Source organism: Doryrhamphus excisus, linkage group LG6 (genome assembly GCF_037039965.1).
Source record: "Doryrhamphus excisus strain RoL-2023G ecotype Guam linkage group LG6, RoL_Dexc_Guam_v1.1, whole genome shotgun sequence".
In the NCBI taxonomy this organism is placed as follows: domain Eukaryota; kingdom Metazoa; phylum Chordata; class Actinopteri; order Syngnathiformes; family Syngnathidae; genus Doryrhamphus; species Doryrhamphus excisus.
Window position 1 is genome coordinate 20945083 of NC_136362.1, and position 27272 is coordinate 20972354.

The 27272-nt window shown below is 41.2% G+C and overlaps 2 protein-coding genes across 6 annotated transcripts in view; both read right to left on the bottom strand.

Annotated features, from left to right (window-relative positions):
• The window catches only part of pde4ca (phosphodiesterase 4C, cAMP-specific a), a 58289-nt gene extending 41864 nt beyond the window's left edge, over positions 1 to 16425 (bottom strand). Inside the window, exons 1-3 of one of the 5 annotated variants that reach the window (XM_058066680.2) lie at positions 16371 to 16425; positions 15750 to 15911; positions 12589 to 12806 (exon numbers count right to left, since the gene is read on the bottom strand). In XM_058066680.2, the coding sequence (XP_057922663.2) occupies positions 12589 to 12806; positions 15750 to 15791 (260 nt within the window). In that variant the 5' untranslated portion in view covers positions 15792 to 15911; positions 16371 to 16425. Of the gene's footprint in view, positions 1 to 67; positions 1272 to 5614; positions 6633 to 12588; positions 12807 to 15749; positions 15912 to 16370 lie in introns of those variants that run through there. The other 4 variants (XM_078791629.1, XM_058066681.2, XM_078791628.1 and 1 more) reach the window with 4 other exon arrangements.
• A 931-nt stretch (positions 16426 to 17356) lies between these two features.
• Positions 17357 to 25455, bottom strand: ifi30a (IFI30 lysosomal thiol reductase a). Its single transcript, XM_058066688.2, has 7 exons — positions 25183 to 25455; positions 23745 to 23933; positions 18914 to 18988; positions 18656 to 18742; positions 18427 to 18579; positions 18232 to 18300; positions 17357 to 18152 (listed from the first exon to the last, which is right to left on the bottom strand). The coding sequence occupies exons 1-7, from the start codon at positions 25303 to 25305 to the stop codon at positions 18087 to 18089; spliced, it is 762 nt and encodes a 253-aa protein (XP_057922671.2). The 5' UTR covers positions 25306 to 25455; the 3' UTR covers positions 17357 to 18086.
• Positions 25456 to 27272: the final 1817 nt, after the last annotated feature.

Here is a 27272-nt window from a genome sequence, read left to right on the forward strand (position 1 = left end):
AAGCAATCGTATTGTAAATAGTTTGGGTTTTCGAGAGACATGAACCGTCAAAAATGTAAATACGTACCCAATGCATGAGTGCCTGCGGGTGGAAAAGTTGCCCGGCATCTTCCTTGAAAAGCGAGAGTCTTTGTTCATCATTTTATTGTAATGGCGAGAGTCAAAACAGCAATTTTGGAATGTGAGGGTGAAACTGCTGTGAAAAACCACCACATGCCGCGTGCGTGGTACCTCGTTATGTCGCCACGAGACACGTCTCCTTTGACGGGACTCTGAGATACAAGAGAAGGGAGCACAGCAGTCTCGTAAACTCCAGCAGGATTTGAGCCGAACGCAACATTAAGTCAGGTTGTGTGAATCCTTTTTGGTATTTCCTCGATTTTGCTACAAGAGCTCCGTGCAGAACCAAAAGATCAGTGTGCATCAAGGTGGACATTCACTTGGCTTTTAGGTGCAGTTGTTCTCATGGAAGCGAAGGAGGCACAAATGTTCAAGACATGCCTAAAAAGGCAACCAGCTTTGACGGCTCTCATCTCGGAAACCAGAGATAAGGGTTCAGGGGTGAAACCCATGCAAGCGAGTGAAAAAGAAATGACACCTAACTTTTCAGCTCATCGTTCAACTGTTAGACTTTCTGGCTTCCAAAGTTCATCCAAATGGATTTCCTCCATAGAAAGATCCCACCGATCTTGAAAGAAGAATTGGCAATATGATAAAAGAGGTTCCCTTCTGAGCCAACAGCAACAGGCCATGCAGAGTTAACCTTACTGGGGGGAAAAAAAGTCAGCGTTTATAATCCCATCGGATGCTCCCCGGAGTGCAGCGTCCCACGAAGTCCTTGTCAGAGGGACAACAACCAGCGTCTGCTCCCTCTTCTCTTCTCTCCTGAGAGTGGTGGGACCAAACCGGGCTTGAAACAACAAACAACACTATCTCCCCAGTGTGCGAGAGACAGAGAGAGACACTGTTGGGGGAGTGACGGGGTGGGGTGGGGTGGGGTGCAGGCCAGTTGAGAGAGGTAAGCACGAATGAGAAAGACTACGTAACGAATAAGTGGAGTGATGTTATACAAATGAAGGCCCTGAACAAGTTGTTGGGTTCTAGTCCACGTTGGCCGATTTCGTGTGAGCATCCTGCCTTCAAGCCAGCGGTAATAACAGCGCCCTGTCAATCAATACTTCAATATTGTATGTGTGTTTTTTACAAAAGTTGATTCTATTCCCCTCTTTAATATTGAATTCTTCTCTCAACACAATTACATAATCCCGCTTCTTTGCACCATATCCAAACAAATGCACGCACACATGACAATACACGTTCAGTAAATAAAGCATTCAAGTCAGGAAGCGTAGTTTTTCACACCAACGTCAACACGACTGGAGGAATCTCAGCCAAAACATACAAACTACTGAACATTGCACCGTTTGCAAGCAAACTGTCCTCAAAGGGTTGCTGTTGAAAATGAATGTCTTACACCAGGGGTCTCAAACACGCGGCCCGCAGGACACTAGTTTGAGGCCCCCGCCTTGATATGAAAGTTTAATGTTAGTGCGGCCCGCGCAAGTTTGATATGGATGCTGTATGGTATCATGTACCCAGAAAAAATTATTACGTTTGATTCATGTTCATGTTAAAGGTTAAATAACTGTTAATAGTTATCCTGCCTATCCGTGTGGAAGTGGTAAGTTTTTGGCTATTAAAGTTTAAAGGAAATAACTTGAAGGCTACCGTTTAGGTCGCTAGCGCTCTAGTTTGCGAGTTAGCATGTGTCTCAAGACCCTGCAGTTGCGCAATATGTTGTAAATAAAAAGAGTATAAATGTGACTATAGTCGTGTTTTGTCATGTCTACAGGGCTCTAATAATGCTTTGTTCATTTTAATCTGAAAAAAATCATTTGTCTACCCACCAACTATATGTGGTTTCTTAAGTTTTTATTATTTGCCCTTTTATTATTATTATTATTATATTTATTTATTTATTACTGATTGATTTTTTTTATTCTTGATTTGTTTATTTATTTTTCATCTTATTTTGTGTAGAAAAATAAAAAGTAAGATATTTGACAACAGTGGAATGTTTTATCAGAGCTTTTTTTGTAGAAAATTGGAAAAAAAAAATGTAATTTAAAAAAATTTTTTGTGTTTAATAAATGCGTTTTTTTTGCGGCCCAGTCTCGCCCAGACCCAAGCTCCAGTGGCCCCCAAGTAAATTGACCCCTGTCTTACATCATTACACCACTACCGCACCGCGCAGACTGTCCAGATCTTCACGCCAACTTAAAATAATCAATGAATCTGATTTCTATATACCACAAAATCTTTGAACCACCCTCAGACGCCAACACGTTTATATTTGTTTTTGCATCAAACCTTGGTTAGAGTACACCCCAGTTAGTGTGCTTTTCAGTTAAGGTCAGAAATCTGTGCTTAAATTTTGCCTCGGTTTGCGTACATCTTCCGGTTATGTTAAGGAAGCCCAGCCATCTGTGACATCACAACGACCTCTGAAAACGAGCCTTTTAAGCCACCCCAAACTTCTCTTAGGGCTCACTTCTAAATGCACAAAGCTCATAATCTGAAACTTTTGCATCGTTTAACACGGGAATACAACATTTTATCGACATTGATAGGTCAGAAAAGAGGGGGAAAGCGTCATAGGTCCCCTTTAAAATTTCTATATGCCAGAAAATCTTTGAACCACCCTCAGACGCCAAGACGTTTATATTTGTTTTTGCATCAAACCTTGGTTAGAGTACACCCCAGTTAGTGTGCTTTTCAGATAAGGTCAGAAAGCTGAGCTTAACTTTTGCCTCGGTTTGCATACATCTTCCGGTTAATATGTTAAGGAAACCCAGCCATCTGTGACATCACAACGACCTCTGAAAACAAGCCTTTTGAGCCACCCCAAACTTCTCTTAGGACTCACTTCAACACAAACCTCATTATCTGAAACTTTAGCATCGTTTAACATGGGAATACAACATTTTATCGACATTTATAGGTTAAAAAAAGGGGAAAAAGTGTCATAGGTCCCCTTTTAAACTGGGCTTTGTTGCTTCTGACAAAAAACAAAAGTCAAGTGTGACATATGTTGTTGACTTCATACTACTGAAACTAGCAGGGCTAGGATTTTACTATCTCAGACTGACTAAAGCAGGGGTCTCAAACTCAATTTACTCGGGGGCCACTGGAGCTAGGGTCTGGGTGAGACTGGGCCGCATCAGGTTTTCCCCCCCAAAAAAAGAAAAAAAAACGCATTTATTAAAAACAGAAAAATGAATAAACTTTGCTTTGGTTCCGATTTTCTACAAGAAAAGCTCTGATAAAACATTCCACTGTTCTCAAATATCTTAATTTTTATTTTTCTACACAAAATAAGATGAAAAATAAATAAACAAATCAAGAATAAAGAAAATCAATCAATCAGTAATAAATAAATATAATAATAATAATAAAACGGCAAATAATAAAAACTTAAGAAACCACATATAGTTGGTGGGTAGACAAATTTTTTCAGATTAAAATGAACAAAGCATTATTAGAGCCCTGTAGACATGACAAAACACAACTATAGTCACATTTATACTCTTTTTATTTACAACATATTGCGCAACTGCAGGGTCTTGAGACACATGCTAACTCGCAAACTAGAGAGCTAGCGACCTAAACGGTAGCCTTCAAGTTATTTCCTTTAAACTTAAAAAAGTCAAAAACTTACCACTTCCACACGGATAGGGAGGATAACTATTAACAGTTATTTAACCTTTAACATGAACATGAATCAATTTTTTCTGGGTACATGATACCATACAGCATCCATATCAAACTTGCGCGGGCCGCACTAACATTAAACTTTCATATCAAGGCGGGGGCCTCAAACTAGTGTCCTGCGGGCCACATTTGGCCCGCGGGCAGCATGTTTGAGACCCCTGGACTAAAGAGAAGAATCGTGATTTAAATTCACTTTTCACGGGGAAATTCCCAAGGTGTATCAGGAGTGGAAAAAAAGGTCTTAATCAATTTGGACATGATGTGAAAATAAATTGTGCTCCCTATGACATTTATTTTCCATTGGATCCTGGGTTTGTTTAATGTATCGTCCTTTTGCCAGCAACTCCTGCAGTAACTTTTGTGACATAAGTAGACACGACACATCGCCTTAGATGACTCCTTGCAGAACCGGTCACTTTAAAAGCTGGAACTTGATGTGTTCGATGGTGAGAGCGAGCTTTGAAATGGTGCTCCACTAACCCCCCCCCCCCGTCTGGCTAATATTTGGATTTTCAACAGACACTTGAATATCGGAAACAGTTTGGCAGCCGAGTTCCAACAACTGTCAAACTAGTGATGTCTTCCCGTTCTTTTGCAAACGCAATTTGAGTTTTCTTAGAGGTTCTGGTTTCTTTAGGAAAACTCATTACTCACTAATAAAAGTCAGGAAGCATATTTACAGCACTGACTACATTTGTCCCTGCCTTTTAATTTTTCTATCAGATATGTTTACTGGAATATTCTGCGCCTTTTATCCATGTACGGACGTCAATGAGGGAAAGATAATCATTGACAAAGAGGGAGGAGGCGTCTGTGCAAACTGCTCCAACATTTCCATTTCCCTAAAGGCTTCCCAAAGGCGACTTCACCACACTAACAGGGGAGGGACACTGCAACCTTTTGGTGCAAATGAATGTCTGCAGGACCCCCCATGGGGGCAGGGGGGTTCACAGACACGTGGCCTGTTAATTCATCATCTCCAAACATCGAGAGGTTAGTTTTGATGAGGGCCCCAAGTGACCACATGACTTGCATTAATATTATTGACTGAGTAAATGTTTAATGTGCATTCAAGTCCTCCAGTCAGCCAGATGCAACAGCAGATCATAAAACTTTACCGAGTTTACCGAGTTTACCGACAGCCAACACAGCTGTGTTCATCCCGAATATCGTGTACGATTAGATGATCCAACACGGTGCAGGTTTGCTTCACGAGCACGTGGTTGGAGAAGAAAGCGGGCTGTGTCTCCGACACAACAGTGTTTGCTCGACAAAGTGGAACAACACACACAGCTGATTCAGCGACAGCAAGCATGGAGTCATGGAGTCGTGTGTTTGCGGAGGTAATTCCAGTCGGGTGGAAAAGGCGAACAAAGCTTTGGAAAAACACTCACACCTGTTGGATACTAAGCACTAAAACTGACAGCTGGAAAAAAAAATAATGAAGCAAAAATCGGTCATTCCTGTGACTATTTCCTTCAAAAAAATGTTTAAAAATTTAAAAAGAGCAAGAAAAGATATCAACATTACTTTGTAAAAATGCTAATCTGACATAGCATATTTCCCAATGATGATGCACTCGTGTGAATTCCTTAACCTGAGCTTGGCAACGCAACACTTTATAATCCACTGGCCAAAAATAAATCAACAGCAGCAGCTGAGAAGACCAGAACAATGTACCCCTCCAACTACCAGCTGGTCTGCTGGAACAATCAGCAGAAGATCAAGTCACAAGACCGGGAGAAAAGACTATTGTATGTATACATTTTTACAAATACCTTCTTATTAGCACAAATTGACCAATGCTAACTATTTTGTCAGCCGCTCTAGATATGGACTCTACCTGGGCGTGTGTGCCAGGGTGAAGCGGCGCCTCTGGAGGTTGATGCTCCGGGCCATCATCATCTTTCTGAAGAGCAGAGGGGAGTTTCGTGGGGAACCACGTGGGGAGTCCTTGGGCGAGAGCTTGGGGGACCCACCGGGTGATGCTGTCTTTGACCTCGGAACGAGCTGAATGATTGGTAGTCTTCTTCGTCCCTGAGGCCAATCCTGAACTTCGACCTGCTCATCCTCAGAGCTCTCGGAACACAAGTCACTCATGATCAGCAGAGGATGGTCGTCAATCAGGCTGCGTTAGCTGTGACGTCGGTCTGAGGTGCCTTCCCTAATTTGATTTTCACATTAGCAGAACGTGTGGTGATATGACGTACCGCAGCGTCCAGTTTGCTTTAGTGTTTTGAGTCCGAATCCTGTTAGGAGTCAGTGCCTCCGATCCATTCCGTGCATCTAGAAACTTTTAAATGAAAAAATCCAAAAAGAGCTCCTCCATGTCTCCTTGCTGAAGAAACATGGGTGCATCCATCACACATTGGACTTGGTGTCCTCTTTGTGCCTCCTTCCTGCTCCCAGGCTTTGTTTACATTACTGCTAAGCCGTCCCCTCTCTCCAACTAAATATGGACGTCTGATTTACAGGGAGCACAACCATGACAGATCACCTCCATGTGCGTCCCTTTGGCCCGTTTTAACCCCCGGCCTCCCGCTCGCCTTCAATCCTAAACGGGAATATTGCTCATCAAATTCAAAACTTCCTTATTCAGTCCAATTCCGATGAGGCTTGGCTTGAGGCGCCTGCTTGCTTGGTGCATTCACGTCAACTGAATTTGCATAATGAAGCTTCTGACTGTCTGAGGTGCTATTTGTTGGAGGATTGCCTATTTCCATAGAGACAGCCTCTTTGCCGTTCACATGCTCCCAGATTACCAACCAAGAGCAGTCACATGAAGCACCTCTGACTATTAACAGCTCCGGAGAGCATGGGTGCTGTCACGATGGCGCTCTCTATCTGTGACCAGAGGCAATATCATCTTCACCAGCCACCCCCCCCTTCCTCGCCCAGGCAGGCCGTCTATTTGTTTTATGGCTGAGGAGCAAGGAAAGGGTCCCACGTGATGAAGGGATCTGCTAAGACGTGCACATGAAGTGAAGTAACCAAAATGAGCTGGAGCATCTGACACAGGGCAGAACTTACGACCAAGAGAGAGAAATAAAAAGATGATGGTTTCAGGCATTTACACTTATAGCTATTGTACAGCTATAGCTACGTATATATAGCTATTATACAGCTATAGCTACGTATATATAGCTATTGTACAGCTATAGCTACGTATATATAGCTATTGTACAGCTATAGCGATATATAGCTATTGTACAGCTTTAGCTATACTTATATAGCTATTGTACAGCTTTAGCTATACGTATATATGTAGCTATTGTACAGCATTAGCTATATATAGCTATTGTACATCTATAGCTATATATAGCTATTGTACAGCTTTAGCTATGTAGAGCTATTGTACAGCTTTAGCTATAGTATATAGCTATTGTACAGCTTTAGCTATGTAGAGCTATTGTACAGCTTTAGCTATAGTATATAGCTATTGTACAGCTTTAGCTATATATAGCTATTGTACATCTATAGCGATATATAGCTATTGTACAGCTATAGCGATATATAGCTATTGTACAGCTATAGCTATTTATAACTATTGTACAGCTATAGCTATTGTACAGCTATAGCGATATATAGCTATTGTACAGCTATAGCTATTTATAACTATTGTACAGCTATAGCTATTGTACAGCTATAGCTATATATAGCTATTGTACAGCTATAGCTATATATAGCTATTGTACAGCTATAGCTATATATAACTATTGTACAGTGTGCTTAGAGAAGAAGGCAGTCCCAGAGGCTGGAAGCTGGAAAAGGGTCGACTTTCACGACGTGGTGAACAACAGGGTGCATTAATGTCAACAGTTAGACATGCAAATATGCTAACCCATTCCATGAAATGAGACTTGTGTTTTGGGCCCGCACTTGCCCCCTGGAGTAAACACCTTGAGGCTGACAAAAATGAAGCAATAAACGGACAAAAGCGGCGGCCGAACAACCGCAGCTAGCATCACCAACTCCTTCACCCGCTAACTGTACTGCTTGCCTTGCAGGCTACCTGAGTATCTCTCACGTATCTTCCACCAGGGGCCTTCAGGATGACAACCGCACTCAACAAACACCCCCCCCCCAAAGTACAACCAATTACCTATAAAATTGTGGTACAAAACATACTCAAAACTAGGTCATATATTAAGTTGAATACCTAGTGCAGGGGTCTCAAACTCAATTTACCTGGGGGCCACTGGAGCTAGGGTCTGGGTGAGACTGGGCCGCATCAGGTTTTACAAAAAAAAACAAAAAAAAAACGCATTTATTAAAAACAGAAAAATGAATAAACTTTGCTTTGGTTCCGATTTTCTACAATAAAAGCTCTGATAAAACATTCCACTGTTCTCAAATATCTTACTTTTTATTTTTCTACACAAAATAAGATCAAGAATAAAGAAAATCAATCAATCAGTAATAAATAAATATAATAATAATAAAACAGCAAATAATTAAAAATTAAGAAACCACATATAGTCTGTGGGTAGACAAATTATTTTTTTCAGATTAAAATGAACAAAGCATTATTAGAGCCCTGTAGACATGACAAAACACGACTATAGTCACATTTATACTCTTTTTATTTACAACATATTGCGCAACTGCAGGGTCTTGAGACACATGCTAACTCGCAAACTAGAGAGCTAGCCACCTAAACGGTAGCCTCCAAGTAATTTCCTTTAAACTTAAATAGCCAAAAACTTACCACTTCCACACGGATAGGGAGGATAACTATTAACAGTTATTTAACCTTTAACATGAACATTAATCAAAGGTAATAATTTTTTCTGGGTACATGATACCATACAGCAGAGGTCGGGAGCCAGGTAGGGCTCTTTTGATGACTGTATCTGGCTCTCAAGCATTTCTTACCACAATAAAAATTTATTTTTGCTAACATTTTAAAGTAAACCATCACAGAAATGACTGTTAAAAATAATATTCAAAATCAACAACTTTCTTATGCATTTTAATTCGTCCATCTATATTCTGCTGCAATACGGCCAACCATATCTAATCTTTCCTGATGATATTTTCCAGGTCAAACACCAAAACTTGATTATTACTGGGTAATGCTGTAGTCTACCTCGGTCATTGAGATGTAAAAAAAACATGTAAATGTAAACTTTCCTCCTTTAGTCAAATAGCTAAAGCTGCAGAACCAAGCCTTCTGGCAAAGACGGCCAAAAGAATGAAATACGTCTACAGAGTACGGTGCAAAACTATGCAGCAGCAGAAGTTGTATTAATGGCAACAAGTATTTGATTTATTATTAGACACTGCGCTGCTCACGAAAGTGTGCTGGCCACACCCCATTGGCGTGGGGTGGTGTGCCTGGTCATTAGAGCCCAGCGTAATTAGAGCCCATTATCTAAAACTGTTGGTCTTACATAAAAATGCACACATTTTATTGCATTGAATGTTTAAAAAAATGTATATGGCTCTCACAGATACACATTTTAAAATATCTGGCCTTCATGGCTCTCTTCGCCAAAAAGGTTCCCGACCCCTGCCATACAGCATCCATATCAAACTTGCGCGGGCCACACTAACATTAAGCTTTCATATCAAGGCGGGGGCCTCAAACTAGTGTCCATTTGGCCCGCGGGCCGCGTGTTTGAGACCCCTGACCCAGTGCCACTGACGGTCACTCAGTTTCCGAGTTGCTAAAATGTGCGAGATGTACAGTGCATTCAGGGTACTATTAGTGGTGTATGCATGACCTGGCTATTAATAATAAAATGCATTATAATTGCTACCAGGGGTGTTTGTTTTACTTCAGCCAATCAGAGGTGGACTTGCTGGTGTGTTTTGGATCATTGTCCTGCTGGCAGAACACAAGTTGGTTTCACTTTGAGGTCACCGACAAATGGCCGGATATTCTCCTTCAAGATAGACAGCAGAATTTATCACATACCATTTATCACAGCAAGTCTTCCAGGTACTGAAGCAGTAAAACACCCCCCAGACCATCACACTACCACCACCATATTTTACTGTTCTTTTCTGGAATGGGGCGTAACTTTTATGCCCGATAGAATTGGATACGCACGTTCGAAAAAGTTCACCTTTTGTTTCGTCAGACCACAGAGGTCTTGGGGATCATCAAGATGTTTTCTGGCCTTAATGTTATTTTTGTTCAGCAGTGGTTTTAGTCTTGGAACTCTGCCACGGAGGCAGTTTTTGTCCAGTGTCTTTTTTTGTGGTGGAGTCATGAACACTGACCTTCACTGAGACAAATGAGGTGCAGCTCCTTTCCATCCCTGTATTTTTTTTTACCATAACTTATGTCAAATTTAAGCAACTGTCCTTTGAATGCCACAGCATCCACATCTCAACACCCAAAACTGAACAAAGTTCTTCAGTTCTTGTTGTCTGTACATTCAAGTTCCTAATTCTCAGTGCTCAACAGTATGACTTGACACAGAACATCTGGAAGATCTGTTAAGAAGTTTTTGGCTGCAGAAGCCCCTAATGGGGCATGCAGTGGGTTATGGCCATGGTGGGATGTTTATATTTAGATTGGAACAAAGCAACTGACCAAATATAGAGGCAAAAGAAAACAGTTGTAAAGACAGCAAAGCTAAATGTCAACACTGATAACTCCTGTAAAAGGGGCCCTAATGTGCTTTTTGCACTTTTTGGACCTATAAATGTTGTCACAATGTTGTATTTTCAAGTTAAACGATGCCGAAGTGACAGATATTGAGGGTTGCACATTTGGAAGTGAGCCATTAAAGACATTTTTGATGGCTCTGCACACTTGTTTTTTTTCTAACATCGAGTTCTACTGACATCAGTCTGATCCGGACTTCCTTATATGGGCTGCAGTTGGCCTGCACTCTGTAATCACGGACCTACGTATCCGGAAGACTTTGGGAGCGCTCGGGGGTGTGACCAATCACAACGGAGTGGCCGTACCAGGAGGAGGGCCAGGGGTGGAGTAAATTTAACAGCCCGTTTGGGTCAAAAGCAGGACGTCCATGGAAACACTACAGAAAGTTGCAGAATCTGGAAGCTCTGGAAAGCTTTCTGTACGGGTTATTGTGTTTAGCTGCTCTACAGGAGTTCACGATTCAATACAAAGTTTAATTTCTCATAACTACTAAGTATTTCTGTGCCTCAGTGTCTTGGTACCTCAAACATTGATATCTAAATGCTGGCTTTGCTAACTTTTATTGATAATTTCATTTTCATATTGTTTAAATTAAAACCTGTCTGAGCGTTATTATATGTCATATTGGATTGGATTGTGCAGGTGTTCCTGATATTTCTCCTGGTGGGTAGTATAACTAGAGTATTCTATGTATTTTTCAATTCTAAGATTGTGTTGATTCAGGGAATGTGAGACTTAGGGGAAAATATTACTGCTTCTATGTAGCGCTGTCACGATTAGTGCGACCATTTCTAGTAGACATGGTGAAAAGCATGATTTGCGAGGTGACAGAATCCTCTGCCTTTCGCCAACTGGCTCTAATCGGATGGCATTTCAGCATTTCGGTCACCGGAGTGTAAACAAAACAATAGTGAAGCTCTGTAGTCTGATGGAAGACATAAACGTGTTGTCCTGGCTCACTTGGCCACTTTGACCCCATACTTTCACAAGTACCGTCATGCTCTTCAACCTGAAAATGCGTCAATCCTATGCTATGGTCAACTGTCACCAGATATCTACCAGATATCTACCAGATATCTACCAGATAATGCTACCAGATAATGCTACCAGCATGAGCTGACAGGTCTGTCAGGATTCCTTGGATTTTTTTTTCAAAGCAATATTGGTACTTACACATTAGAACCTTTGAACCTTGGTTAAGTCGAGTTAATTTCAGTGAATGAAACGTTTGAAAATGTGTATTCATTTAGAACCATATATATATATATATACACACATATATATATAAATATATATACACACACACACACATATACATACATATATATATACACACACACATATACATATATATAAACACACACACATATACATATATATAAACACACACACACACATATATATATATATTTATTTATATTTATATATATAGGTGGCACGGCGGTCGAGTGGTTAGCGCGCAGACCTCACAGCTAGGAGACCAGGGTTCAATTCCACCCTCGGCCATCTCTGTGTGGAGTTTGCATGTTCTCCCCGTGCATGCGTGGGTTTTCTCCGGGTACTCCAGTTTCCTCCCACATTCCAAAAACATGCTAGGTTAATTGGCCACTCCAAATTGTCCATAGGTATGAATGTGAGTGTGAATGGTTGTTTGTCTATATGTGCCCTGTGATTGGCTGGCCACCAGTCCAGGGTGTACCCCGCCTCTCGCCCGAAGACAGCTAGGATAGGCTCCAGCACCCCCGCGAAAATGAACGCGGTAGAAAATGAATGAATGAACTCTTTTGGACCATCCTGAGTGTCCCCCCCCGATCCAAATCTAATCGAGAACATTTGGGGATGGATGGCAAGCAGGTTTCCAAAACTGACAGTGGATGCTCCCAACATTCCCACTAGCCTCCTTCTTTTTGCATTTTGAAGCTGTACTTAAAATTTAATTTCAGTCACTTTGTATCGAGTTGTGGACCCCTACAGACCCCGCTATAATCTTGATAACCCACACAAAGTTTTCTAGAGCTTCCAGACTCTGCACCTCTTTCTGCAGTGTTTCCATGGACTTCCTGCTTCCGACACGGCATCGTTTAAACACGATAATACAACATTTTAGCAACATTTGTAGGTCAGAAAAGTGGAAAACTGGGCTTTAAATTGTATCTGGAGTGTATTATGAAAAGAGTGTAAGAGCATCACTGACTTACAAGGCTTTGGAGATGCAACTGGTCAATGTCCAAAGGGTTCCAGGAGACTGGCTACCGGAATCAGACAGAGCATCATTGGATCGGTCCAGCATGGACGGTCTGCAGGACAGTCTGGGCAGTTGGAGGGTGCCCGAGAAGAGCCTCTTGACAGCATATCTGACATAGGACTCCTGAGGAAGCTCGGTGTTGGAGTCCTGCCCTGACGACTCCCACTGTCGCTGAAAGACAGACAGGCCATAGCGGCACACAGCTGTGAGATTTTCAGTTGGAAAAAATGGCCCCTTACTAGCCCGGGATAGCCATAGCATCTGAAATGCACACCAGACACAAGCTTGAGAGCTCTTCAAGTTTATTTTGCCAGACCGTGCAGCAGCATTTCCCCCAGCACCACAACAGGCCTCTACAAACAATTCACCCAGACCCTTTGACCCGTGAAGGGCCAACCATAGTTCCCAATGAGAGGGTGAGGCAATACGTCTAAAAGGTACCCTATTTACATTTATAACACCCTTCTTTTATGTTACAAAAGTCTTTCAAGAGTCCCACACTGAAGTTTCGCTTCCTGTATACATTTAAGCACTCAATTACACATAACTTAGATCAGTGATTTTCAACCTTTTTTGAGCCACGGCACGTTGTTTACATTGGAAAAATCTTGTGGCAACCACTAACCAAAAATGTTCCAAAATGTCACCACGACCTCACACGTGCATCAATAAGTCTATGGGAGGAACAAGGTAGGTGTTGCCACACGGACCAATATTACATTGCTCTGCCAGTCTTTACACCACAGACACTCCACAGTAGCCACGTTTTTACATCACCACTTTTTCTCTTTCCCAATGACCTTTCGGGAAACAATGGTATCCATAGAAAGGAATATTCCAATCTCTTGTCTACATGCGCCGTGAAAATCAACCAGAATAGTCAATAGGGCATGCCCAGTAAAACGTAAACATCAACATCACGTGATACCGGCTTCCCCAAGTTTTTCTTTCACTTGTTGGAATAACTCCGTATTGCCAGTTTTTCGTCTGTCCAGTCAATTTAGTTTGAATCAAAAACAAACTTTGCTTAGTCCAGTGCCGATTGCTGGCCTCCATTTTTAAAAGTGAAGAACGTCTGGATCTGCGTGTTACGTCATATCTGAGCATGCGCTGAAAGAACGCACCCGGGATCAATTTAAACAGGAAAAGATCAAATTCAATCTTGCTAATATTTTATAATTCAACTCAGGACATGTTTTATATAGATATATATTTTCTTTTTTAATAAAACTGCACTTGTGAATGGCGTATAGAAGGGTTTCGATTCTGTTCCACAGATAGCGGTAATGCATACGAAAGCTGCTTGCCAACCGCCAATAAACAACAGAAGAAGAAAAACACCAGGAAGAAGAAGGCACCCTGACAACTTTCCGTTTGAGCGGGTACAAGATACCTCAATCGGATTGGTTAAAGGAATATTCCATCCCTGTTCAATTCTTTCCGTTTGAGCAAATAAACCAAAGTGAATTGGAATATTTGGGTCCATGTATACTATTGACATAATGGCTATTGACATCATATTTGCAAATGATGATTAATAAATGTTAATTATAAAAAGTGATATTGGATAATTCCTCACGGCACACCTGACGGTTTCTCAAGGTACACTACTGTGTACACAGGGCACAGTGGTAGAAAATCACTGACTTATATTACCCAACTACGGAGAGTCCAATTAAGGTGATCAGCCTCTGGCCTGCACTCACATGAGCGCGCCTCCATGTTTGTGCCCCGACCAATCACCTCAAAAAAAAAAGGAGAAACTGATGACTTCTAAATGAAAAACTAACTAACTAAAGTGGCAATTAAACAACTTAAATAGCAAACAAATATATATACTAACCAGAATATATGTAAATAACAAAAGCCAACTATATGCACCAATAGAAACATGACAGTGTGGAGGTGGGGCATACACCTGATCAATGAGAAAGGATTGGCAGCTCCCTCACAACAGCATTATGCTAAGTACATAGTGTTTATTTGGAGTACTTCTGTAAATACCGCTACACCTACGCCATGTGTGCAGTATTTGAAATTCTGGTGTTACAATTCATGATTGACAGAGTCAAAGGTGTAACTGGCACAAGCTTGCATTACTAAAACTCAAACAATACACAAAGAACGGGAAAGTGTCGGAGTGGAACCACTACCCTTCCACATTGGGAGGGGCCGGATGAGGTGGCTTGGGCATCTGATTCGGATGCCTCCCTGGGCACGTGCAACCTGTAGAAGGCCTCGGGGAAGACCCAGGACACATTGGAGAGACTATGTCTCCCAAGTGGAAGTCTGGGCCTCCCTGCCCGACCTTGGAAAAGCAGCAGATGTATGGATTGTCGTTTGCAGCACATTTGAAAGTTAGCAAACAGTCCACTTAGCTTAACAATATCATCCTGATACACATGCAAACATACACGGCCTCTATTATTTTTCATTCATTTTCTACCGCTTTTTCCTCACGAGGGGTGCTGGAGTCTATCCCAGCTGTCTTTGGGCGAGAGGCGGGGTACACCCTGGACAGCCAATCACAGGGCACATATAGACAAACAACCATTCACACTCACATTCATACCTATGGACAATTTGGAGTGGCCAATTAACCTAGCATGTTTTTGGAATGTGGGAGGAAACCGGAGTACCCGGAGAAAACCCACACATGCACGGGGAGAACATGCAAACTCCACACAGAGATGGCCGAGGGTGGAATTGAACCCTGGTCTCCTAGCTGTGAGGTCTGCGCGCTAACCACTCGCCCGCCGTGCCGCCCCTGTATTATTTTTGAATGAACAAAATACTTGATCGTGATTCTCGCTATATTGTATAGGGGTGTCCAAACGTTTTGGAAGGGTAGTATTTCCAGCCTCTCCAACTTCAACATCCCCCAGTTGTACCTTTGTGATACTGCTCAACTGTGACAAGCCTTCAATTGTTAACGTCTCGCATCTAACACAATAATTGGTAGAAAAGTAGATTTAGCAAAAGCCATTTCTCAGTCCACGTCAGAATGGGGGTGGAGAGAACAGAAACAAGTCCATGCTCGGATAATCCACCTTTCCATAAATTGTAGCTTTCATCTTATGGTACGACAAAAATGACAAATTACATCCTTCTTACCTCAGTGACATTGAAACACTTTGAGGAGTTATTTCTCTTCATCCTGCATCAGGCAATTGGGATGGTGATGGAAAATATGAGGAAACACATGAAGGCCACCGTGATTTAGTCCAGCTGTCACATCTTCCAACAACTATTCCTGCGCCTCGACGCACTCCTCAGCTGTAAAAGTCCGGCGAGCGGCAGCTAAATGTCAGTGTATGTACTTTTCTACTCTTGCTTGTTTGCTAAAAAGCAGCATGCATGCATGACAGCTCTGTTATTAGTGTGCGGCTATCTGACTGGACAATCAAAGGACGTCATGCATCCAGAACTTCTGGTTGAGCCACAATGTACTCCCTAAAGTCATCCATGCAACTTCAACACATTTGTACTAGCTTTAGCTTTAAATGCCTGTAGTTGTATTCTGCATCATAGTGATGTATTGTTTTATTTTAAAAATGAACACAGAGCAAAGACAATGGCACAAATTTGATTTCAGTGTGCGTTGGTAAAAAATTAGTAAAATTCCACGAGTACAGGTACATCTCAAAATTCAGTATTTTATATGTCACACCTTTCAGAAAACAAAACCCAGATACAGAAAAGCGCTTATTTCCTGAATTCAATAGTGTTTCTCACCTTCATCAACCTGCTGACACTCACAACTTTCTTTGGCCCCATGGTGGGTTACTGACTGTAGCGGTCTCTCGATAAAAATGCATGGTCAGCCAATGCTTCAGGTGTTTTGTTTCGGGCACTCCGTTCTATTGAATGATACAGCACAGAGTAAACTGACTGGTTTGTTCAGCGCAATATTGTTGAAAATTGAAAACCAAATCTTACAAAAACTGATATGGCTACATACTGTAGATTCATTACACTTTATTTATTGAAAGGTTAGATGATAAATGCTTTCCGATAATGAAAGCCCAAAATTAGAATATTGTGGTCAATATAGTGGAGTCATGGTGCCACATTCTAATCAGCCGTACTCAAAACACTTTTAAATGGATCCCCCAGACTGGGTCAGTAGGGGAAGACCACTGACTTGACATGTGTCCAAGTGTGTCCTTATCAAGCATATAAGGAAAAGGTTCACCACTACAAAGACCAATTCTAAACATTTCTGGCAGCAAATATTGCATTCCTTGTGTCAAGCCCCCCATGAAACAGAGAACATCAGAAGCATCTTACCTGGGCCGTAGAGGAAAAGAACTGAAGTCTTGCTCAGTTGTCCAAAGTCTTCTAACTCAGATGAAATCGTGGACCCGGAGCCTATAGAGGCACAGAATCCGTGTTGCTTGAAGTCCAGGCCATGATGATTTAGGTCGCAATGGCATCTGCTGGTGTTGGTCCACTGTTTTTTTTTTCCCCCCAAGTCCACAATCATACCAGGACACTTTAGAGCGCTTCATGGTTCCCACTGCTGATAAGTTTTATGGAGATGCTGATTTAATTTACCAACAAGACCTTCCAGCTGCCCACACTCTGCCAAAAGGTACCATAAAAGCTGGTTGGTGTTACTACACAGGCTCAAGTCCGCCACGCCACATTGATGCAGTAATTCATGCAAAAGGAGGTCCAAACAAGTACTAAAGGCATCGAAATGAACAGACTTTACCCGACATTGATGATTGACTCAATGTGTAATACGTGTTTCACTTCAGCTTTTTAACTTTATTATAATATTCTATTTTTTTATCTGCATCAAGTAGGTTTTATCTTTTCAGTGGCTGAAGCTGTGAATGAGTTGTGGCGCCATCTACTGGCAACAGAGGTAAATTACCAGACAATTTCAAGTGAAAATGCCTTTCAAAGCAAAACCAGAGTTTTACTCATTCATTCATTTTCTACCGCTTTTTCCTCACGAGGGTTGCTGGGGGTGCTGGAGCCTATCCCAGCTGTCTTCGGGCGAGAGGCGGGGTACATCCTGGACTGGTGGCCAGCCAATCACAGGGCACATATAGACAAACAACCATTCACACTCACATTCATGCCTATGGACAATTTGGAGTGGCCAATTAACCTAGCATGTTTTTGGAATGTGGGAGGAAACCGGAGTACCCGGAGAAAACCCACACATGCACGGGGAGAACATGCAAACTCCACACAGAGATGGCCGATGGTGGAATTGAACCCTGGTCTCCTAGCTGTGAGGTCTGTGTGCTAACCACTAGACCGCCGTGTCCCCCCCAGAGTTTTAGTCAAGACATATTTTGCAGTTAATTGTTTTTATATTATCTAAGGTGCAAATGGCCATCAATATGTGGAAAATGATAAATAAAAAGTAAGACTATAACAATTTAATCGTATCCAGTGGCCACAACACCTTGAGCTGGACCAGCATTTGGCCATTTAGTGATGGTGGGATATCTTGTGGTGTCTCTGGTTGCCACCTACACAGACGTCCGGCTTGACACCCTGCAAAAAAGCACAATCAGGAGTTCAAAGGTCAGGTTCTGGTCCGACAAAGTTCTAGAGACAATGTACGACTTTTTACCTTGTACATGCTACAGGCTAAAGGAAGGAGAGAAGTTGTGGCGTTTCTCTGCAGCTCATCCGTATGCTCCTAGAAATTAAAAGAAAATAAAAACTTGTTGCCCAAAATAAGACTTCATAGTTGAGTAGGATTCTGATGTTTGGTGTACTGTACTGTACTGTACGCCATTTTTGTTTTTCTATTAAAATGATTCACCCCATTGACGGTGACCCAGGGTACAAACTGGTGTGAAGGAACCAGCGCTTGGGTCTTCAAGGCGTTCTGATGCATGAGCTGGTTTCCCTGGGCTCCATTCACACAGCTCATGAGGCGCCGCCAGCTCAACTGGGGGTTGTAGAGTTGAACACACTGGCCACGACAATGAAATCAAAGTAAATACAAGTTACAGAAAAAAAAAAACTGAAAACCGGTAAGTTTTCCTCACGCTCTTTGCAGCAGCAATAACATCAGTGGAGGCCTCCATACAGAAGGTGACGAGGAAGGCATTGTCGCTCATGTTCAGTAAACACGCCTGACAACAGAACAGAATGGCTTCAGGACTCTCGTCCTACTATGTCAATATTGTGATAACGACTACACACATGAGAAGATTGATATAAAGGAATACAAACATTAGCAGGATGACACAGCAGTTCATGTTTAGAGTCATGATAAGTCAGCAGTTTGTGTTTCTGAATGTTACCTGAATCATGTTACCAAGGCACTCCTGTTCTCCGTGCTGGCACTTAAATATGTACTTGCTGCCATCAGGTTTCTCCTAGTGGACACAAACTTATGTAGATTACTCAGTCATCACATGTTTTCCCCGTATTGCATTTCATTACAGTTTTTCTCGATTGTTTCCACACAATTTGTGATGCCTGAGACCCGATGACCACAACATATAACCAATGCACCAACTCCATCAACCAAGTCTGCTAAACTATAAGCACAATTCCTGCTTTACACTCACACTGCAGATTTATAACACACTTTTTTCAAAACACTACACACAATTCTCTGAGTTTTGGCACAATTTTCATGAAGTCAACTTCTTGTTTTCACAAAGAACACAATGCCACTCAAAAGAGTCAAATGAATATTCCTATTATTCACACTGACTCGTCACATGGGTAAACACCTGGCACACATTTTTACAATTAGCGGTCTAACAATGAGGGAGGCTGGGCAAAGGGTCAGAAATCCACAAACACACAATCCCCTTCTCCAAGCTATGGAAGATGCATGTGGAGAGATTCCAGCGGATGCTTTCCAAGGCTGGATTGGCCATGCAAGGCCATATTTCCCCCGCTGCTTGGCCAGAGAAAACCTTGCATGTGATGTAGATGAGGTGCTGTGGCCTGACCCAAACAGAAGACGTGATGCAGCATAGTCTTTTGCTTTGTTATTGATTCATTTTTTCTTTATTATTATTTTTATTATTTCTTTAACTGAACTTAACTTTGTGTTGGCTGTGATGAACACTTCGTAGTGTTTTTCTGTGAAAAAAAAATATATTCCTGTGTAATTTTGTGTTCTGAGTCAAAAAAATACAAAAAAACCCAAAAAACAATTCTAAAATATATTGCAAGAAGTGTCACACTGAACACAAAAAGGCCCGAGTCATGATGAATATGATGTAATCCCAGTGTTTTCCACTGAGCACATCAGTGTTCAACTGGTTCATATAAATGTTTGTTCATATCCTGGTTTGTGTGCCTCATTTGGAGACAAAACACCATTTTGAGAAGAATGAAGACTGTTTTGGATGTAAAGTCTAATTTTGCAGGAGAATTGAATGGTTTTCAGAAATGTGTGAGTGATTTTTGTTTTTGTGTGTAGAGTTCTGAGAATATGAGGCATCCTTTCACAAAATGTGTTTAAACAATCGAGAAAAACTGTAACAGAAACACAACATACAGTGCATCCGGAGTATTCACAGCACTTCACTTTTTCCACATTTTGTCATGTTACAGCCTCATTCCAAATTGTATTAAATTAATCTCTTACCTCAAAATTCTACACAAAATACTCCATTATGACAATGTGAAAAAAGTTTTTTTTTTTTTACTTTTTTTGAATTTATTAAAAATAGAAAACAAAAAAATCACATTTACATAAGTATTCACAGCCTTTGCCATGAAGCTCGAAATTGAGCTCAGGTGCATCTTCTTTTCCACTGATCATCCTTGAGATCTTTCTACAGATTAATTGGAGTCCACCTGCAGTAAATTCAGTTGGACATGATTTGGAAATATAATAACTGTCTATATAAGGTCCCACAGTTGACTGTGCATGTCAGAGCACAAACACCAAGCATGAAGTCAAAAGAACTGTCTGTAGACCTGCGAGACAGGATTGTCTTGAGGCACAAATCTGGGGAAGGATACAGAAAAATTTCTGCTGCTTTGAAGGTCCCAATGAGCACAGTGGCCTCCATTATTCGTAAATGGAAGACGTTTGGAACCACCAGGACTCTTCCTAGAGCTGGCCGCCCTTCTAAACTGAGCGATCGGGGAAGAAGGGCCTTAGTCAGGGAGGTGACCAAGGCCCCGATGGTCACTCTGTCAGAGCTCCAGCGTTCCTCTGTGGAGAGAGGAGAGCCTTCCAGAAGGACAACCATCTCTGCAGCAATCCACCAATCAGGCCTGTATGGTAGAGTGGCCAGACGAAAGCCACTCCTTAGTAAAAGGAACATGGCAGCCCATCTGGAATTTGCCAAAAAGCACCTGAATGACTCTCAGACCATGAGAAACAAAATTCTCTGGTCTGATGAGACAAAGATTGAACTCTTTGGTGTGAATGCCAGGCGCCATGTTTGGAGGAAACCAGGCACTGCTCATCACCAAGCCAATACCATCCCTACAGTGAAGCATGGTGGTGGCAGCATCATGCTGTGGGGATGTTTTTCAGCAGCAGGAACTGGCAGACTAGTCAGGATAGAAGGAAAAATGAATGCAGCAATATATAGAGATATCCTGGATGAAAATATTGCTGCATTAATTTTTCCTTCTATCCTGACTACTCGAATAATGGAGGCCACTGTGCTCATTGGGACCTTCAAAGCAGCAGAAATGTTTCTGTATCCTTCCCCAGATTTGTGCCTCAAGACAATCCTGTCTCGCAGGTCTACAGACAGTTCTTTTGACTTCATGCTTGGTGTTTGTGCTCTGACATGCACAGTCAGCTGTGGGACCTTATATAGACAGTTATTATATTTCCAAATCATGTCCAATCAACTGAATTTACTGCAGGTGGACTCCAATTAAGCTGTAGAAAGATCTCAAGGATGATCAGTGGAAAAAAGATGCACCTGAGCTCAATTTTGAGCTTCATGGCAAAGGCTGTGAATACTTATGTAAATGTGATTTTTTTTGTTTTCTATTTTTAATAAATTCAAAACATGTCAAAAAAACCTTTTTTCACATTGTCATAATGGAGTATTTTGTGTAGAATTTTGAGGTAAGAGATTAATTTAATACAGTTTGGAATGAGGCTGTAACATGACAAAATGTAGAAAAAGTGAAGCGCTGTGAATACTTTCCGGATGCACTGTACATTTTATACTCTTACATAAAATACATTGCTAAACAAAACTTGTCTTATAAATAGTGCTGTCAAAAATATCACAATTTAATAACTAATTTAATTAAATTATAAAAATGGTATGTATCAAGCCACCCAATTCTTTTATGACAGCGTACAAGTGAACACTAAATTGAGTTTTTAAATGACAGTTTTTATTATTAAGGGAGAAAAAAATCCAATGGCCCCGTGTGAAAAAGTGATTGCACCCTAAAGCTAATAACTGGTTGGGCCAACCTTAGCAGCAACAACTGCAATCAAGCATTTATGATAACTTGCAGTGAGTCTCTTACATCGTTGTGGAGGAATTTTGGCGCATTCATCTTTGCAGAATTGTTGTCATTCAGCCACATTGGAGGCTTTTCCGGACTTTTTTAAGGTCATGCCAGAGCATCTCAACTCCACTCCAAAGTCTTTATTTTGTTTTTCTTTTTATTATTAAGAGAGATAATAACTGCTTGGGGCACCCTTAGCAGCAACAACTGCAATCAAGCGTTTGTGTTAACTTGCAATGAGTCTCTTACATCACTGTGGAGGAATTTTGGCCCACTCATCTTTGCAGAATTGTTGTCATTCAGCCACATTGGAGGGTTTTGAGCCTTTTTAATTTCATGCCACAGCATCTCAATAGGATTCAGGTCAGGACTTTGACTAGGCCACTCCAAAGTCTTCATCCATTCAGAGGTGGACTTGCTGGTGTGTTTTGGATCATTGTCCTGCTGCAGAACCCAAGTTGGTTTCAGCTTAAGGTCACCAACAGATAGCCGGTCATTCTCCTTCAGGAGCAGCAAGCAGCCCCAGACCATCACACTACCTCCACCGTATTTTACTGTTGGTATGATGTTGTTTTTCTGAAATGCTGTGTTACTTTCATGCCAGATGTAATGGTACCACAGTATTTTCCCAAAGGTCTTGGGGATCATCAACGTTTCTGGCAAAATTGAGATGAGCCTTAATGTTCTTTTTGTTCAGCAGTGGTTTACGTCTTGGAACTCTGCCATGCAGGCCGTTTTTGCCCAGTGTCCTTCTTATGGTGGAGTCATGAACACTGACCTTAACTGAAGCAAGTGAGGCCTGCAGTTCTTTGGATGTTGTTGTGGGGTCTTTAGTGACGGCTTGAATGAGTTGTGACTGTGCTCTTGGGGTCATTTTGGTTGGTCAGCCACTCTCGGGAAGGTTCATTGCCGTTGTCATGTTTTCGTCATTTGCGGATAAAAGCTTTCACTGTGGTTTGCTGGAGTCCCAAAGCTTTGGAAATGGCTTCATAGCATTTTCTGTATCACATATAGCAGACTGACAGAGCTCAATTACTTTCTTTCTCATTTGTTCCTGAATTTCTTTGGAAGTCAGCTCGATGTCTATTTAGGTCTACTTCACCATCTGGTGGGTGATTTCTTGATTGAGATTCAGAACAGGTGTGACAGTAATCAGGCCTGGGTTTGGCTGGAGAACTTGAACTCCGGTGTGATAAACTGCAGTTGTTTTAACAGCGCGGGGCAATCCCTTTTTCACACAGGGCCACGTGGGTTTGGATTTTTTTTTCTCCCTTAATAAAATGTTTCATCTAATTTTATCTATGAAATGCATTTAGTGTTCAGTTGTGTTGTTATTGACTCATTTAAATTAGTTTGATGATCTGAAACAATCAAGTGTGACAGACATGCAATGCAAGATAAGAGATCATTTTTTCACACCAAAAAAGAGGTGGAATTGAATTGAGAATACAGAAATTGCCTAGCATTAAATTTGCATAGCCGACTCATAATTTTTTCATTGTCTAATCAAACAAATGAAAAAAATTACCAAGATATTGTGCCAACTTTGAAGTGAGCATTGTGGGAACGCATGTCAAGCAATATGGCCAAGAAGACCAGGCATGCGTAATAATCATCAACGACATCAACATCCAACAACACTAGAGTGTACTGTACACCATCGTTTTGTATTACCTGAGCATTCCCAAAGGGGACAAGATTGACAGATAGGATATCCTGCAGCAACACCCATGTGGGGTAGAGCACCTGTGTGATATAAAATATGCAGTCGGGACACAGGCTCTCATAGTAAACATCCAACTGGACAGGTTCCGCTGTCTGACGCAGCCTGGTTGAGTTGGCGTGGAGGCACTGTTCCAAAACCTGTAAAAAACACATGAGTGTACTTTATGGTGTGTTCGTCTGCATCGTGTGGCTGTGACACGGCAATGTCGGAATGAGTGGGGACAGTGAGGTAGGTTTGGTACCGTATCGTAACTATGGTGCTAGGTGAAATCACTGCCATAAAAAGTCAGCTGATGTTGCAAAGAAGATCAGGCATGTCAACGTGATACTGTCTGTCATTCACCATCTGACTGGAACTGAAAGTGTGCCATGTTGGTTCTACTTCCCTAAATTATGACTAAAATAATTTACACTCACCGAACCCGAGATCCATTACACATATTACATTCATTCATTCATTCATTCATTTTCTACCGCTTTTTCCTCACGAGGGTCGCGGGGGTGATGGAGCCTATCCCAGCTGTCTTCCGGCGAGAGGCGGGGTACACCCTAGAATGGTCGCCAGCCAATCGCAGGGCACATAAAAACAAACAACCATTCACACTCACATTCATACCTATGGACAATTTGGAGTGGCCAATTAACCTAGCATGTTTTTGGAATGTGGGAGGAAACCGGAGTACCCGGAGAAAACCCACGCATGCACGGGGAGAACATGCAAACTCCACACAGAGATGACCGAGGGTGGAATTGAACCCTGGTCTCCTAGCTGTGAGGTCTGCGCGCTAACCACTCGACCACCATAACAAATTAGTCTTCTCTTAAGTGAATTTCTGATAATAAATTGAATATTTTCATAGTTGGAGCATTACATTACACTCGTATTTTTCTTTGTTTACAACACCTTGCTCAACTGTAAGGTGCAGGCTAGTACAGAATCAGCATACAGAAAGTACAGACGGCTTTAAACGTAGCACACTGCCGAGCTAACTAGTTAGCCTAGAATGTATTCATGGTAAAATTAAGACTTTTAAAAAAAATTACCACTTCCACACTTAATTTGATGTGATGTCAGAGATGCCATTGCTGACTCCATGCAGTGTGAAGGCAATGTAATCATTGACATGTAGTCATGTCTCATCAGTGTAAAATTACTGACACCTGGTGACCAGAGTACCACATATAACTTGTCATTCAATCACATTGAAATCTTGAATTATATGAATATATTAATTATATTAATATTGAAATAAACAACTTTCAGGTTGGCTAAAAGTAATTTGTTGTATTTTAATGTTTCTCTGTTGTGAAAAAACTTTGAAATTACGTTTTTTTTCCCTATTCACTTTTTAAAAAGCTATAAAAAAAACCTCTTAATGATCCTCACCCCGCACTGGACTGCCAAATCTGGAGACGAGCACCACTGTGAAGGAGGGTGGGAGCATGAAGACGACACTGTGGGCATTAAGCTACTGCTAAAGGTCAACGTAAGCAGCAGAGTCACCTTCATCTTTGAAACTAGTCTTCACTTATTCAAGTATACAGCCACACAACCACTTATTCAAGTATACAGCCACACAACACCGGCAAACACCCGCACACGCAGTCGTGATAACTTTAAAATAGAGCCCAAAGAGCATTTCCTTGTTTATGCGGCAGGCCTTCTTTGATTGGCTCTCGGTGAGATGACGTGAAATGCGTCACTTGCCGCCAAGGTTTTTTTTTTTTTTAAAAAATGGCGTCGTCGTACGGTTCATACAGCGGCGCGTGTTAACAATGTGGCACATATCTGGTCAGTTTTGTCTTTAAACATAAGTTTGTTTATAATGTTTGTGATAGTTCCCGTCCCTTGAGGTGCCTTTTAGCGGTGCAGCGGTCCCCAACCTTCTAATATAGCGATGTAATTTATCTTATTTATTATGTACTGTGTAAAACTACAATAGGCAACAACCACAGTCTGACATTTGTTTTTTAAAGAGAAGATTATAAAACGTGGCTGCTGTTTAAAGTGTGGGGAAACCTGAGGTTGAGCGGCATACCCACATAGCATCTGCATTTGAGGCCAAATATGAGGTGAAAGAAAAACGGTATAAATGCAGTATACTGGTCTATCTGTGCAGGTGGAAGACATTCAAAACACACAATGGTGCGTTTAAGGACCATCGAACAAAGTGGGACGGGTTTTTAAAAACTATGGGATATGTATCTATATATTATTTAAAAAATGAAAGGATTGCCCATATTTTCAACATTGATATGCATGTACAAATATTTGATGTAGTTATGTGTTATTATTATTGCCAGCTTAGCAAATAATATAAACGCCCCCTGCTGGACATTTAAATAAAACCAGACAACAAAACAGCCCATTTTTATATACCATATATTTTATTGTCTTTTAAAATCATTTGCATCTGGCTAGAGAGAACCGTACAGATGAACAAGTACCTTTGTGAATTGAACTGTGAAGCAAGTTTTACACAAAATAAGAAATTAGAAAAATGACAGACCAACAGGACGGAGGAAGGGGAACGCCAGAGGACAAAACATTTTTTGTGTATATGTGGTGAGACAAAAACAACCAATAGGCTGATACTGGCTGGATCAACAGTGCTCCCTCTGAAATCAGTGGGTGTGGGGTAGCTTTGTCGTTCATGTCATTTTATTATGATTCCTGATGATGCAGCTGAGCCTTCTGATACAGTTAGATAGCTGACTGTTATGCTATTCTGGATGACGAACACTCAATTTAGAGACAAACAACTGAAAAAAGGCCCAAAAAAATAAAAAAAAGAGCTTTTACTTTTAATTGCTGCAAATGCTGATATGTTACTCCATGAGATTGCTGACAATCAGAATGAAACCACCTCACAATAGAAGAAATATGCAACATACAAGGCTCAGTTTGGGACAAACAAATGTAAAAGAGGGAGCACTGCTCTGATAATACAAATAAAAACAGAGGAACAGTAACAGAAGAAGAGGGGAAAGTCTTTTTCAAGTTTAAAATGACAGGAAATAAACAATTGCAACTCAATCACAGCCACTTTGAGAGATAGACTGAGTGTCAAATGGGTATTTACTGTTTGGTTAATTACATATTGTAAACATTTGTATTTTTTTCTGTACGGAGAAAAAAAAAATCAAGCTAGCTTATTTTTTTCTGTATAGGCTCTGTAAAGTTATCATTTAACAAACAAAAACACTTGGACAAACAATTCTAATCAGCTTTTTTAAAAAGCTAAATAAAAAAACAACAACAAAAAAGACATACTCAGGCACCATGAAAGAACACTTTCTAATGCCGTCATTGTTGCATTTGCAAAGATCTGCATAAAGGAGTGACTGGGATCTGTACCTTTTATCCATCTTTTTTTTTTCTCTTTGTATCCACAAGTGTTTCTTTTGTGGTGCACCTTTAACACTGTGTCTACTCCCCAAAACAACAATCTTTCAAATGACAATGACAGATTCTCA